This window comes from Leopardus geoffroyi, chromosome A2, assembly GCF_018350155.1.
Source record: "Leopardus geoffroyi isolate Oge1 chromosome A2, O.geoffroyi_Oge1_pat1.0, whole genome shotgun sequence".
NCBI classification, from domain to species: Eukaryota; Metazoa; Chordata; class Mammalia; order Carnivora; family Felidae; genus Leopardus; species Leopardus geoffroyi.
The window spans coordinates 6,896,823-6,909,185 of NC_059331.1; the positions used below are offsets into that span (position 1 = coordinate 6,896,823).

The window sequence follows — 12,363 nt, forward strand, 5'->3', positions numbered from 1 at the left end:
TTGGGATTCTTTCTCTCCTCTCTCTGTCCCTCTGCTGCTCTCGCTCTCTCAAAATAAATAAACTTAAAAAAAAAAAAGAGTCAGACACTTAACTGAATGAGCCACCCAGGCACCCTGCGAGTGTTTAAATACTCTAATGTTAGGAGAAAAGTGAATCCTATTAAAATAGTAACCATAACAGCTTAAAGCACCAGGAAAGCACTTGCAGTCTTATGCCAGTGGAAACTTCCAAAAGGCAAGCGATGAAGTCTGATCAATGCTTTAGGACACCTAAATCTGCACTAGTCAGAGATTGCATCATATGGTGTTATGAGTTCAGCTCCAAAGTCTGGAAGCCTGAGTTCAATTCGATTCATGTCAGGATTTTCTAAAATAAGGCATCACTGGGGTGCCTGGGTGGTTCAGTCAGTTGAGCATCTGACTTCAGCTGAGGTCATGATCTCACATTTTGTGAGTTCAAGCCCCACAGCAGGCTCTCTGCTGTCAGCACAGAGCCTGCTTCAGATCCTCTGTCCTCCTGTCTCTTTGCTCCTTCCCCACTCGTTCTCTCTAAATAAACAAACTTTAAAATAAGGCATCCTTGTTATGTGTCCTCTCTGTTATGTGTTGTCTCACCTGTATTTTTCCCATCAGACTTATCAAGAACATGGAACCAGAAAACCAAACAGGTGTAACAGAATTCCTCCTCCTGGGTCTCTCAGAAAATCCAGAATGGCAGCCTCTTCTCTTTGGGCTATTCCTGACCATGTATCTGACCACTGTGCTTGGGAACCTACTTGTCATCCTGACTATCAGCTCTGACTCCCATCTCCATACACCCATGTACTTCTTCCTCTCCCACCTGGCCTTCACTGACATCTGTTTCAGCACCACCACCATCCCCAAGATGCTTGTGAACATCCAAAGACAGAGCAAATCTATCAGTTACACAGGCTGCCTCACCCAGGTCTGCTTCGTCCTGTTTTTTGCAGGCTTGGAAAACTTTCTCCTTGCAGCAATGGCTTATGACCGGTATGTGGCCATCTGCCATCCACTGAGGTACACAGTCATTATGAAACCCCACCTCTGTGGCCTGCTGATTCTACTCTCCCTGAGCATCAGCATTGCAGACGCCCTACTCCACAGTCTGATGGTGCTGCGACTCTCCTTCTGCGCAGACCTGGGAATTGCTCATTTCTTCTGTGAACTTGCTCAGGTCATCAAGCTCGCCTGTTCTGATACCCTCATCAATAACATCCTGGTGTATTTAGTGACTAGCATTTTGGGTGGTATTCCTTTCCTTGGGATTATTTTCTCTTATACTCAAATTGTCTCTTCCATTCTGAGAATGCCATCAGCTGGGGGGAAACATAAAGCCTTTTCCACTTGTGGGTCTCATCTCTCCGTGGTTTCCTTGTTCTATGGGACAGCTTTTGGGGTGTACATTAGTTCCGCAGTTACTCATTCTTCCAAGGATACTGCAGTAGCCTCCGTGATGTATACCGTGGTCCCTCAAATGTTGAACCCTTTTATCTATAGCCTGAGGAACAAGGACATGAAGGGAGCCTTGAGGAAACTGATCTGAGAAACATCTCCTTTTTTATTATTGTGTTACCACCTGTCTTGGTCTTGGGCTTCTAGGGTGAGCCAAAGTGCAGGAATATTGGGAGAGTCAGATTGTCTGACCCTTCCTTCATTATGTTCTTAAGTTTCAGTGGTTAAATACCATAAGAGTAGCTCAAGTTAGTTTGAAAAACAACTTTTGTTTTCTTTAACTTTTTTATCTTTGAAAATTTATGTGGACACTCTGAGCTTGATTTTTTTTTTTTTTTTTGGAACCATCAAAGCAGATGGTAATAATTCCATTACATTCCATTGTATATCAAATCATTATGTGCACCTTAAACATATAATTTTAAAAGGAGGTAGAGAGAAAAGCATAGATTTCTTAGTCTCTCAGCGTGAGATAATCAGCCTATGTGAATTTAGGAAAGAGAAGGAATTTGGCAAATTAAGGTCGCCTTTCCTTTACCAATTATCCTGATAATCTTATATAACAAGAACTCCAGTGGTGCCAGCTTCCTGCTAACCAATTTGTTTAAATATTCTGAGTCCTACAAGCTAAAGGCTTTTGTTGAATGACACCATCCTTCCCCTGCAAAAGCACATTGTCATAAGTAAATTGTCCAATGCTTCTGTCCTCAATAAATCTTCACGTGTGCAGGCTTCATTGGTTCTGCTTTTCAGTCTGTGCCAGAACCACACCATTTTAGTTACTGTATCTCCATAATTAATCTTGATAGACGTGAAAGCAATTACTCTACTTTGTTCTTCTCTCTCATCAAGTCAAGTATTCTTTCTCCACTGCTCTTTCATATAAATTTTAAAATCAGTCCCTCAATGCAAACTGGTGCAGCCACTCTGGAAAACAGTGTGGAGGTTCCTCAGAAAATTAAAAATAGACCTACTCTATGACCCAGCAATAGCACTGCTAGGAATTTACCCAAGGGATACAGGAGTACTGATGCATAGGGGCACTTGTACCCCAATGTTCATAGCAGCACTCTCAACAATAGCCAAATTATGGAAACAGCCTAAATGTCCATCAACTGATGAATGGATAAAGAAATTGTGGTTTATATACACAATAGAGTACTACATGGCAATGAGACAGAATGAAATATGGCCCTTTGTAGCAACATGGATGGAACTGGAGAGTGTGATGCTAAGTGAAATAAGCCATACAGAGAAAGACAGATACCATATGGTTTCACTCTTATGTGGATCCTGAGAAACTTAACAGAAACCCATGGGGGAGGGGAAGGAAAAAAAAAAAAAAGAGGTTAGAGTGGGAGAGAGCCAAAGCATAAGAGACTCTTAAAAACTGAGAACAAACTGAGGGTTGATGGGGGGTGGGAGGGAGTGGAGGGTGGGTGATGAGTATTGAGGAGGGCACCTTTTGGGATGAGCACTTGGTGTATGGAAACCAATTTGACAATAAATTTCATATATTGAAAAAAATAAATAAAAAATAAAAGTATAAAGTATAATTAGAAAATAAAATCAGTCCCTCAAATACAGTAACATCTCAGAATGTCCATTTAATCTATAAAGGTATTTAAGGCAAAGTGACATTTCTTTTACATTTATTTATTTTGAGAGAGACAGAGCGAACAAGGGAGGGGTAGAGAGAGAGGGAGAGAGAGAAAATCCCAAGCAGGCTCTGCATTATGAGTGCAGAGTCCAAAGCAGGGCTCAAACTCATGAACCATGAGATCATGATCTGAGCCAAAACCAAGAGCCAGCCACTTAATCCACGGAGCCATCCTGGTGCCCTACACATTGACATTTCTATGCTATTGTATATATCTATCCGAAAATAGAGTGTTCTTTCTATTTATTTGGGTCTTCTTTATGACTATTTTTAATTTTTTTGAAGACCTGCTATACTGTTTTCCATAGCAGCTGTACCAGTTTATATTCCCATAAATAGTGTAAAATGGTTGCCATGTACTTGCTAGTATTTGTTGTCTAGTCTTTTTTAGTCATAGCCATCTTAACAGGTATAAAGTGATATCTCATTGAGGTTTGTATTTGCATTTCCCTATGTTTAGTGATGTTGGGAGCCTTTTTATGTACATTTTGGCAATTTCTATGTCTTTTTTTTAAAAAAAGCTGTAAGTGTTGAATCACTAAATTATACACCTGAAACTAATATTACACTGTATGCTAACGAACTGGAATTTAAATAAAAAATAGGGGCGCCTGGGTGGCTGAGTTGGTTAAGCATCCGACTTCAGCTCAGGTCACGATCTCATGGTTTGTGAGTTCGAGCCCCGTGTCAGGCTCCGTGCTGACAGCTCAGAGCCTGGAGCCTGCTTTGGATTCTGTGTCTCCCTGTCTCTCTCTCTGTCCCTCCCCCATTTGTGCTCTCTCTCTCTCTTTCAAAAGTAAATAAACATTAAAATTAATTAATTAATTAAAAAGCTGTCTATTTGGGTCCTTTGCCTATTTTAAATCAGATTATCTGTATTTTTGCCATTCAGTTGTATGAGTTCCTTATATAGTGGGGATATCAACCCCTTATTGGATATGAGCTTTGCAGATTTTCTTGGATTCCACAAGTTGCTTTTTCATTTTGTTGATTGTTTCCTTTCCTGTGTAGAGTCTTTTAAGTCTGATATAGTCTGACATGTTTGTTTTTGTTTTGTTGCCTTTGCTTTTGGTGTCAAGTCCAAAAAATCATCATCAAGACCAACCTCAGTGAGGTTATCCTTCACATTTTCTCCTAAGAGCTTTACAGTTTCAGATCTTCCGTGTAAGTTTTTGATCCATTCTGAATTGACTTTTGTGAGTGGTGTAAGATTGGGACCCAGTTTCATTCTTTAATCCTCATTACCCAGAAGAGTTAGTATCCACTCACCTGTTTACATAAATCAGCAGAACTGCTTGGCTCCAGCCCACCTACCAATTATGGTTTTTTTGTTTGTTTATTTGTGGTACGTGGGAAACTTTATCATTTTTTGACCTCAGCTAAGTCTTTGCTGAGCTGTCTTTGTCACAGCTGTCTTTGTCACAGCTGTCTTTGCTGTGCTGACAGCTCAGAGCCTGGAGCCTGCTTCGAATTCTGTGTCTCCCTCTCTCTCTCTCTCTGCCCCTCCCCTGCTCATGCTCTGTCTCTCTCTGTCTCTCAAAAATAAACAAACTTAAAAAAAATGAAGAACCATAATTCAATCCAAAATCTCCCAGTGTGAAGAATAATATACATTGAACCCATTTGTGGAATTGGAACCAGTGATTATGAAAGTTTAAAAGGAGAGGATGAAGCCTATCTACATTGATCGCAGCTACAAGGATCACAAAGGATAGATGAGAAGCTGCCATGTAAAATACGGAGAAAAGGAAAAAAGGTACAGGAAACATTCAGTGACTCTAGAGGTGAAATATGCCTAGGAGTTTGAATTTTACAATATCTTAACTATAATCACAAATATGGTATTTATACCCAGTACATAAACAATATTTGCACACTTAAAATTGGAATCAGGTTTCTTTTTTTTTTTTTTTTTTTTTTAATTTTTTTTTTTCAACGTTTATTTATTTTTGGGACAGAGAGAGACAGAGCATGAACGGGGGAGGGGCAGAGAGAGAGGGAGACACAGAATCGGAAACAGGCTCCAGGCTCTGAGCCATCAGCCCAGAGCCTGACGCGGGGCTCGAACTCACGGGCCGCGAGATCGTGACCTGGCTGAAGTCGGACGCTTAACCGACTGCGCCACCCAGGCGCCCCTGGAATCAGGTTTCAATACATCATTAATCACATAGTGATGCCTCTCTTTGTAACTGTAAAAAAAAGAAACCTAGAATTTATTAGAAAAGGATTCTGTGTATATGTGCACAAGGTATTTCAAATGAGGGTGAGCATGAGCAGGTAGAGAAAATAGAGGGCATACACCTGGCCTAATAGGGTCAAGGATTAGCCATCATGCATTCCTCTATTCTATGGTCTTGGTCTTTAAGGATTTTCATAGCCCAGGGATCAGAATGACATTAAAAGTATTGTCTAATGAGGAGCTTTGGATATTGATCCCCAGAGATACAACACTGTAAAGTGCCAGCCTGTGACAGCTTCTTTCAACAGCCCTTGCCTAGTCAGGAAGAAGCACACCTGAGGTTCCATCCAGGAATGATCTTTCTTGACCACAAGCCCATTGCCTTACTTGGTCTCTCTGCCTTTCCAGAAGACAGATCTTCAATCTTTGTATCTCAGTGACATGTCATACATCATTCCACATTGATGCCAGCCAGGTAAATGAAAGTCCCTTAGTTAATGCTTCTGTAAGGAGGACAGGTATTTTACTAGATTCATCCAGAAGAAGCAATGAGGCGTGTGCATGCATGGAATGATGGGAACCGAGTGTCCAATGGCACTCCAGCTTGACTTCCTGTTGACTAGTTCCCATCTATCTTTGTACCGATCACTCGCCCAATTCTCAATCTGCTGGTCTCCGAAACCCTCTTAAAAATGACAGAACAATAAAAAATAACTGAACCTGTTTCCCTCCTGAGTGGAAATCTCACCCCCCCCCCCCGCTTTTTTTAATGTAAAAGGACATTTGACATGTGAAGCAAATCATGATATACTTTCAAGTGGATAAAGTAAATTACAAAGCAGCATGGGTAGGGGTGCCTGGGTAGCTCAGTGGGTTAAGCGTCCTACTTCAGCTCAGGTCATGATCTCGCGATTTGTGAGCTCGAGCCCCGCGTCAGGCTCTGTGCTGACAACTCAGAACCTGGAGCCTGCTTCGGATTCTGTGTCTCCCCCTCTCTCTACCCCTTCCTTGCTCATGCTCTGTGTCTGTCTCTCAATAATAAGTTGTTAAAAAAAATTAAAAAAAAAAAAAAACAAAGCAGCATGTGTAATACTAATGTAAAGAAAAGTCACCTGTAGGTATAAGCTTACAAGTAACTTTTGTTGTCCTTTTGTGGTTTCTTTTTTTTTTTTTTTTCAATTTCTTTTTTTTTTTTTTAATTTTTATTAGATTTCTTGTTAACATATACTGTAATATTGGTTTTGGGAGTAGAATATAGTGATTCATCACTTACACATAACACACAGTGTTCATCACAGCAAATGCCCTCCTTAATACCCATCACCTATTTATCCCATCTCCCCCCCACCTCCCCTCCAGCAACCCTCTGTTCTCAGCATGTGCCCCTTCAAATGAATATTTTTGTATCTTTTGGGTAAATACCTAGTAGTGCAATTAGTGTGTTATAGGGTAGGTCTGTTTTTAACTTTCTGAGGAACCTCTATACTGTTTTCCACAATGGCTGTACCAGTTTGCATTCCCACCAGCAGTGTAAGAAGTTCCTCTTTCTCTACATCCCCACCAACACTTGTTTCCTGTGTTGTTGATTTTAGCCATTCTGACATGTATGAGGTGGTATCTCATTGTGGTTTTGATTTGTATTTACCTGATGAGCATCTTTTCATGTTTCTGTTAGCCATCTGGATGTCTTCTTTGGGAAAATGTCTGTTCATGTCTCCTGCCCATTTCTTCACTGGATTATTTGTTTTTTGAGTTTAAGGTTGGTAAGTTCTTTTATAGATTTTGGATACTAACATTTTATCAGATGTGTCATTTGCAAATATCTTCTTCCATTCCATTGGCTACCTTTTAGTTTGTTGATTGTTTCCTTTGCTGTGCAAGAAGCCTTTTATCTTGATAAAGTCCCAATAGTTCATTTTTGCTTTTGTTTCCCTTGCCTGCAGAGACGAGTCTAGTACAAAGTTGCCACCAAGGTCAAAGAGGTTGCTGCCTATGTTCTTCTCTAGGATTTTGATGGTTTAGAAATCTGCTCTTTTTAACACAAGATGACTATTATAAACTCTCTGACATTTACTTGAATTCTTGTGGTGGTTGTAGGGAATGGGTTTGGTCAGCTTTTCCTTTTATTTGCCTTCTTGGTTCTTGATATACCATTGCATAGAAGGGTGTATTATCCCTGTAGCTTCCTTGAGGACACAAAGGAGAGACAAGATACAAAGATATAGCTGGCTACCTTCCTAGTACACATATTTCTCTGTAAAATTACCAATCATTTTATATAACTATAGCAGAGATATACAATAAAAAACATATGATCACCCTTCAACTCATTCCAGAATTAGTAAACATTTAAATGTTGACTTTCTGCTGTATTGGCTTCAGGTCATTTTTATAAAGTTATACACACACACACATACACACACACACACACACACACACACACACACACACGCCAAAAGAAAGCACCTCTTTCTATACACCTCCTTTTCATTTTTTTTAATGTTTATTTTTGAGACAGAGAGACCTAGCGTGAGTGGGGGAGGGGCAGAGAGAAAGGGAGACACAGAACCAAAACAGGCTCCAGGCTCTGAGCTGTCAGCACAGAGCCCGATGTGGGTCTCGGAACCACAAGATCATGACCTAGGTTGACAGACGCTCAACCGACTGAGCCACCCAGACGTCCCTACCCAGTTCTTCTTTGTTCCCCTTCTCAGAGACAATACAATCTTGAATATGATGTCATCCCCCCATGCATGGCTTTATATTGCACATGTTTTCATAAACAGGTATAGGATAAAAGGCATTAACATCATATCTATCTGATAGGGAATGGAGAAATAAATAGTAATAAATATACCAACATAATCAGAAAATAAATTCCATAAGAATGCTCATTTTACATGGTATGGGCTGTATGGTTCCATTTATATGAAGCTTTTAAAATGCAAGAGAATGTAATTTTCATAAAATGATAATACCAATCATAGTAAAAATCACAAGGGAATAATGTATATAAAGTGAGTGTAGTGGTTCCCCTGGGGAAGGAAAAGAATCAAGATTTGATGGTGCAGATTTATGACGTGGGGGTTTCACCTATATCTATATTATGTTACAATAAAAACACCTAGAATGAGGACAGTAAAGTGTCTAAATTTAATGATGTCAACCAGTGGGAAACCTGGACCTTTGTTGTTATCTCTGCTATTTTTTGCTTGGGTTTATTTTTATTATGGATTACTACCTGAGAAATTTCAATATATATTTCATGTTTTCTCATGCTATAGACTTTCTGTCATATAAATTTTTATAGGTTTTTTTTTACATTTTTTGCTTTTATTTTATTATTATTTTTTAAATTTACATCCAAATTAGTTAGTATATAGTGCAACAATGATTTCAGGAGCAGATTCCTTAACGCCCCTTACCCATTTAGCCCATCCCCCCTCCCACAACTCCTCCAGTAACCCTCAGTTTGTTCTCCATATTTATGAGCTCTTCTGTTTTGTCCCCCTCCCTGCTTTTATATTATTTTTGTTTCCCTTCCTTTATGTCCATCTGTTTTGTCTCTTAAAGTCCTCATATGAGTGAAGTCATATGATTTTTGTCTTTCTCTGACTAATTTCACTTAGCATAATATATAGGTTTTTATTTTTTCTCAACTTATAAATATGATTCATTTTACTATTTAATTCATTTTAATTGCTATATATTTCATCACCTGTCCATGCCAAATGAATATTGATATCATTCGTGTTCATTTCATACCTTTTCCACACAATGAAGGTTCCCAGCTAGAGGTTCAGCTCATAAATGCTTCCCTGAAATTTGCAGTTATCATGCTAGGGATGTACTCTTTTTTTTTATTGTCTTTCCTCTGTTGCCCACCCCACTGCTTCCTTCTGAGAACTGAAATATTCCAGGTGCTGTTGTTCATGGACCAAACACCACACACACAATAGGAAATGTTATTAGGAGGGTCCCCTATACTCAGTGCTGTGCTGGCTGCTTGTTTTCTATGCATTGCTCATCACTGCAGCATCCCCATAAGACTTTGACAATTTCCACTCTACATCAGGGACACCAAGGCATCTCATACCGTTGAACAATTTTCCCTATTCACAAAGCAAGTGGTGGTTTGGATTAAATTCAGAATGTTTGAGTCTAAGTAACACACCAAATGATAAAGGCTGTCATGACCACTTCTGTCTCCCCCAGGCAAGGGAGAATGACTGCTTTACAGAAACATTTCTGTTAGGGCACTTGATTATCTTACGAGTATCTTATAAATCTGTACTCTCTTGAAAGTCTTTGTCTTCCAAGGGTCAATAACTGCTGTGATTTCCCTCTATTTCCTTAAGAGTCTATGCATTTGATTTTTTCTCTCATTTAGCTGTTCTTTAAAAAATGTTACCCTACCGGGGCGCCTGGGTGGCGCAGTCGGTTAAGCGTCCAACTTCAGCCAGGTCACGATCTCGCGGTCCGTGAGTTCGAGCCCCACGTCGGGCTCTGGGCTGATGGCTCAGAGCTTGGAGCCTGTTTCCGATTCTGTGTCTCCCTCTCTCTCTGCCCCTCCCCGTTCATGCTCTGTCTCTCTCTGTCCCCCCAAAAAAATAAATAAACGTTGAAAAAAAAATTAAAAAAAAAATGTTACCCTACCTATCACCTTGGTCGGAAAAGTCCCCTTAGGATGGAGAACATCATTGACATAGTTGTCCAGTTTCTCTTAGAATGAGTCACTAACACAGGTGACTAACATGTCCATGGAGGAGTCCTATGAGTTTTAGGTTTATAAGCAACATTTTAAAATCTATGCTTAGGTGCAGAGGATATACTTGAATGGATGCCATGATCTACTGTACTTTTTCACACTGCTACTCTATTTCATGGGTACAGGTGGAGATGCCTTATAGCTGAGGGAAAAGATTTGAGGCATTTTTCAGAAGGAAAATATTAAAATTTTAAAAGGCAATTATGAAACATGAGAGATGGTTTAAGAATGCTAATGCTGTATCATCCAGAGGCATTAACAATGATTGGTCAAGACATTCAACTCATCTCATATGAGGAATTTAAGAAACAAAACAAATGAGCATAGGGCAAAAAAGAGAGATATGGGTTAACCAAGAATCAGACTCTTAACTATAGAGAACAAACTAATGGTTACCAGAGGGGAGGAGGTGGGGGGATGGGTCAAATAGGTTATGGGGATCAAGGAAGGCACTTGTGTTGAGCACCTGGTATTATGAGGAGATGTTGAATCACTGTATCGTGCACCTGAAACTAATAGTGCACTGTATTTGAAATGCAATAAAATATTGCTGATTCGAATAAAAGATTTGCTGATTCAAAAGGGCACATGCACCCCAATGTTTATAGCAGCACTATCAACAATAGCCAAAGTATAGAAAGACTCCAAATGTTCATGAATAATGAATAATTAAAGAAGATGTGATACACACACACACACACACACACACACACACAATGGAATATTACTTGGCAATCAAAAAAATGAAATCTTGCCATTTGCAACAACATGGATGGAACTAGAGTGTATTATGCTAAGTGAAATAAGTCAGTCAGAGAAAGAAAAATATCATGATTTCACTCATATGTGGAATTTGAGAAACACAACAGATAGAGGGGAAGGGAATGAAAAATAAGACATAAACAGAGAGGGAGGCAAACCATAAGAAACTCTTAAATATAAAGAACAAATTGAGGGTGCTGGAGGAGAGACGGGTGGGGAGATTGAGCTAAATGGATGATGGGCATTAAGGAGGGCACTTGTTGGGATGAGCACTGGGTGTTATATGTAAGTGATTAATCACTGAATTCTACTTCTGAAACCATTATTATACTGTATGTTAACTAACTTGGATTTAAATTTTTAAAAACTGCACTGTATTTAACTAACTGGAATTTAAATAAATTAAAAAAAAAAAAAAGACCGTCAAATCAGCAGTCAGACAACCTGAACTCAGATCTAGTCTTTTCCACACACTGTGTACTTCACATCCATGATATAATCTCGTCTCACCTGAGTGTCCCCAGGGGAGAATGGAGCAATAATATGATTTAAGTCATCAGTAATTTGACAAACCTTCAGATGATTCTGAGCATGTCAAAGTTTGGGAAGCATACTCTGCAGGAGAGATTGGATAACTTTATTCTCATCTATTTGTTCAAAGGCAAGAAATACTTCTGAAGGAAGCACGATTCTTATTCACACTTATCACAGTGTGCGAAACAGAGCTGGTGATATAAGGGCCAATAGCGGGAAAAGAGGGAAGAAGATGATAGAGGGAAAAATTAGCAGAGGGAAAGATTGAAATACTCACATTGATTCTAAATAGATTTTTTTTCATTTTCATTTTTTTTTTCAACGTTTATTTATTTTTGGGACAGAGAGAGACAGAGCATGAACGGGGGAGGGGCAGAGAGAGAGGGAGACACAGAATCGGAAACAGGCTCCAGGCTCTGAGCCATCAGCCCAGAGCCTGACGCGGGGCTCGAATTCACGGGCCGCGAGATCGTGACCTGGCTGAAGTCGGACGCTTAACCGACTGAGCCACCCAGGCGCCCCTGTATTTTTTAAAATCAATACAGTTTTTTTTTTTTTAATTTTTTCAACTTTTATTTATTTTTGGGACAGAGAGAGACAGAGCATGAACGGGGGAGGGGCAGAGAGAGAGGGAGACACAGAATCGGAAACAGGCAACAGGCTCTGGGCCATCAGCCCAGAGCCTGACGCGGGGCTCGAACTCACGGACCGCGAGATCGTGACCTGGCTGAAGTCGGACGCTTAACCGACTGCGCCACCCAGGTGCCCCCATTTTCATTTTTTAGAAGGTACTGGCTCTCAAACTTTGGCATATGTCAAATTCATCCGGAGAGCTTGCCAAAACATCAGTCGCTGGTCCTCACCTCCGAGTTTATCACTAGCATGTCTGGAGTGATACCAGTATTTGTATTTCTAACAAGGTCCCCATTGATGCTGATGCCACTCAGTCGGGGACCACTCATCTTATTTTATTTTCACTCCATCTTT

At 40.0% G+C, this 12,363-nt stretch overlaps 1 protein-coding gene across 1 annotated transcript; it reads left to right on the forward strand.

Moving 5' to 3' along the window:
• The first annotated feature begins 625 nt into the window (after positions 1 to 625).
• LOC123607377 (olfactory receptor 7G2-like) lies at positions 626 to 1,564 on the forward strand. Its single transcript, XM_045496551.1, has one exon. It carries the CDS (start codon positions 647 to 649, stop codon positions 1,562 to 1,564), a length of 918 nt encoding a protein of 305 aa, XP_045352507.1. The 5' UTR covers positions 626 to 646.
• Positions 1,565 to 12,363: the final 10,799 nt, after the last annotated feature.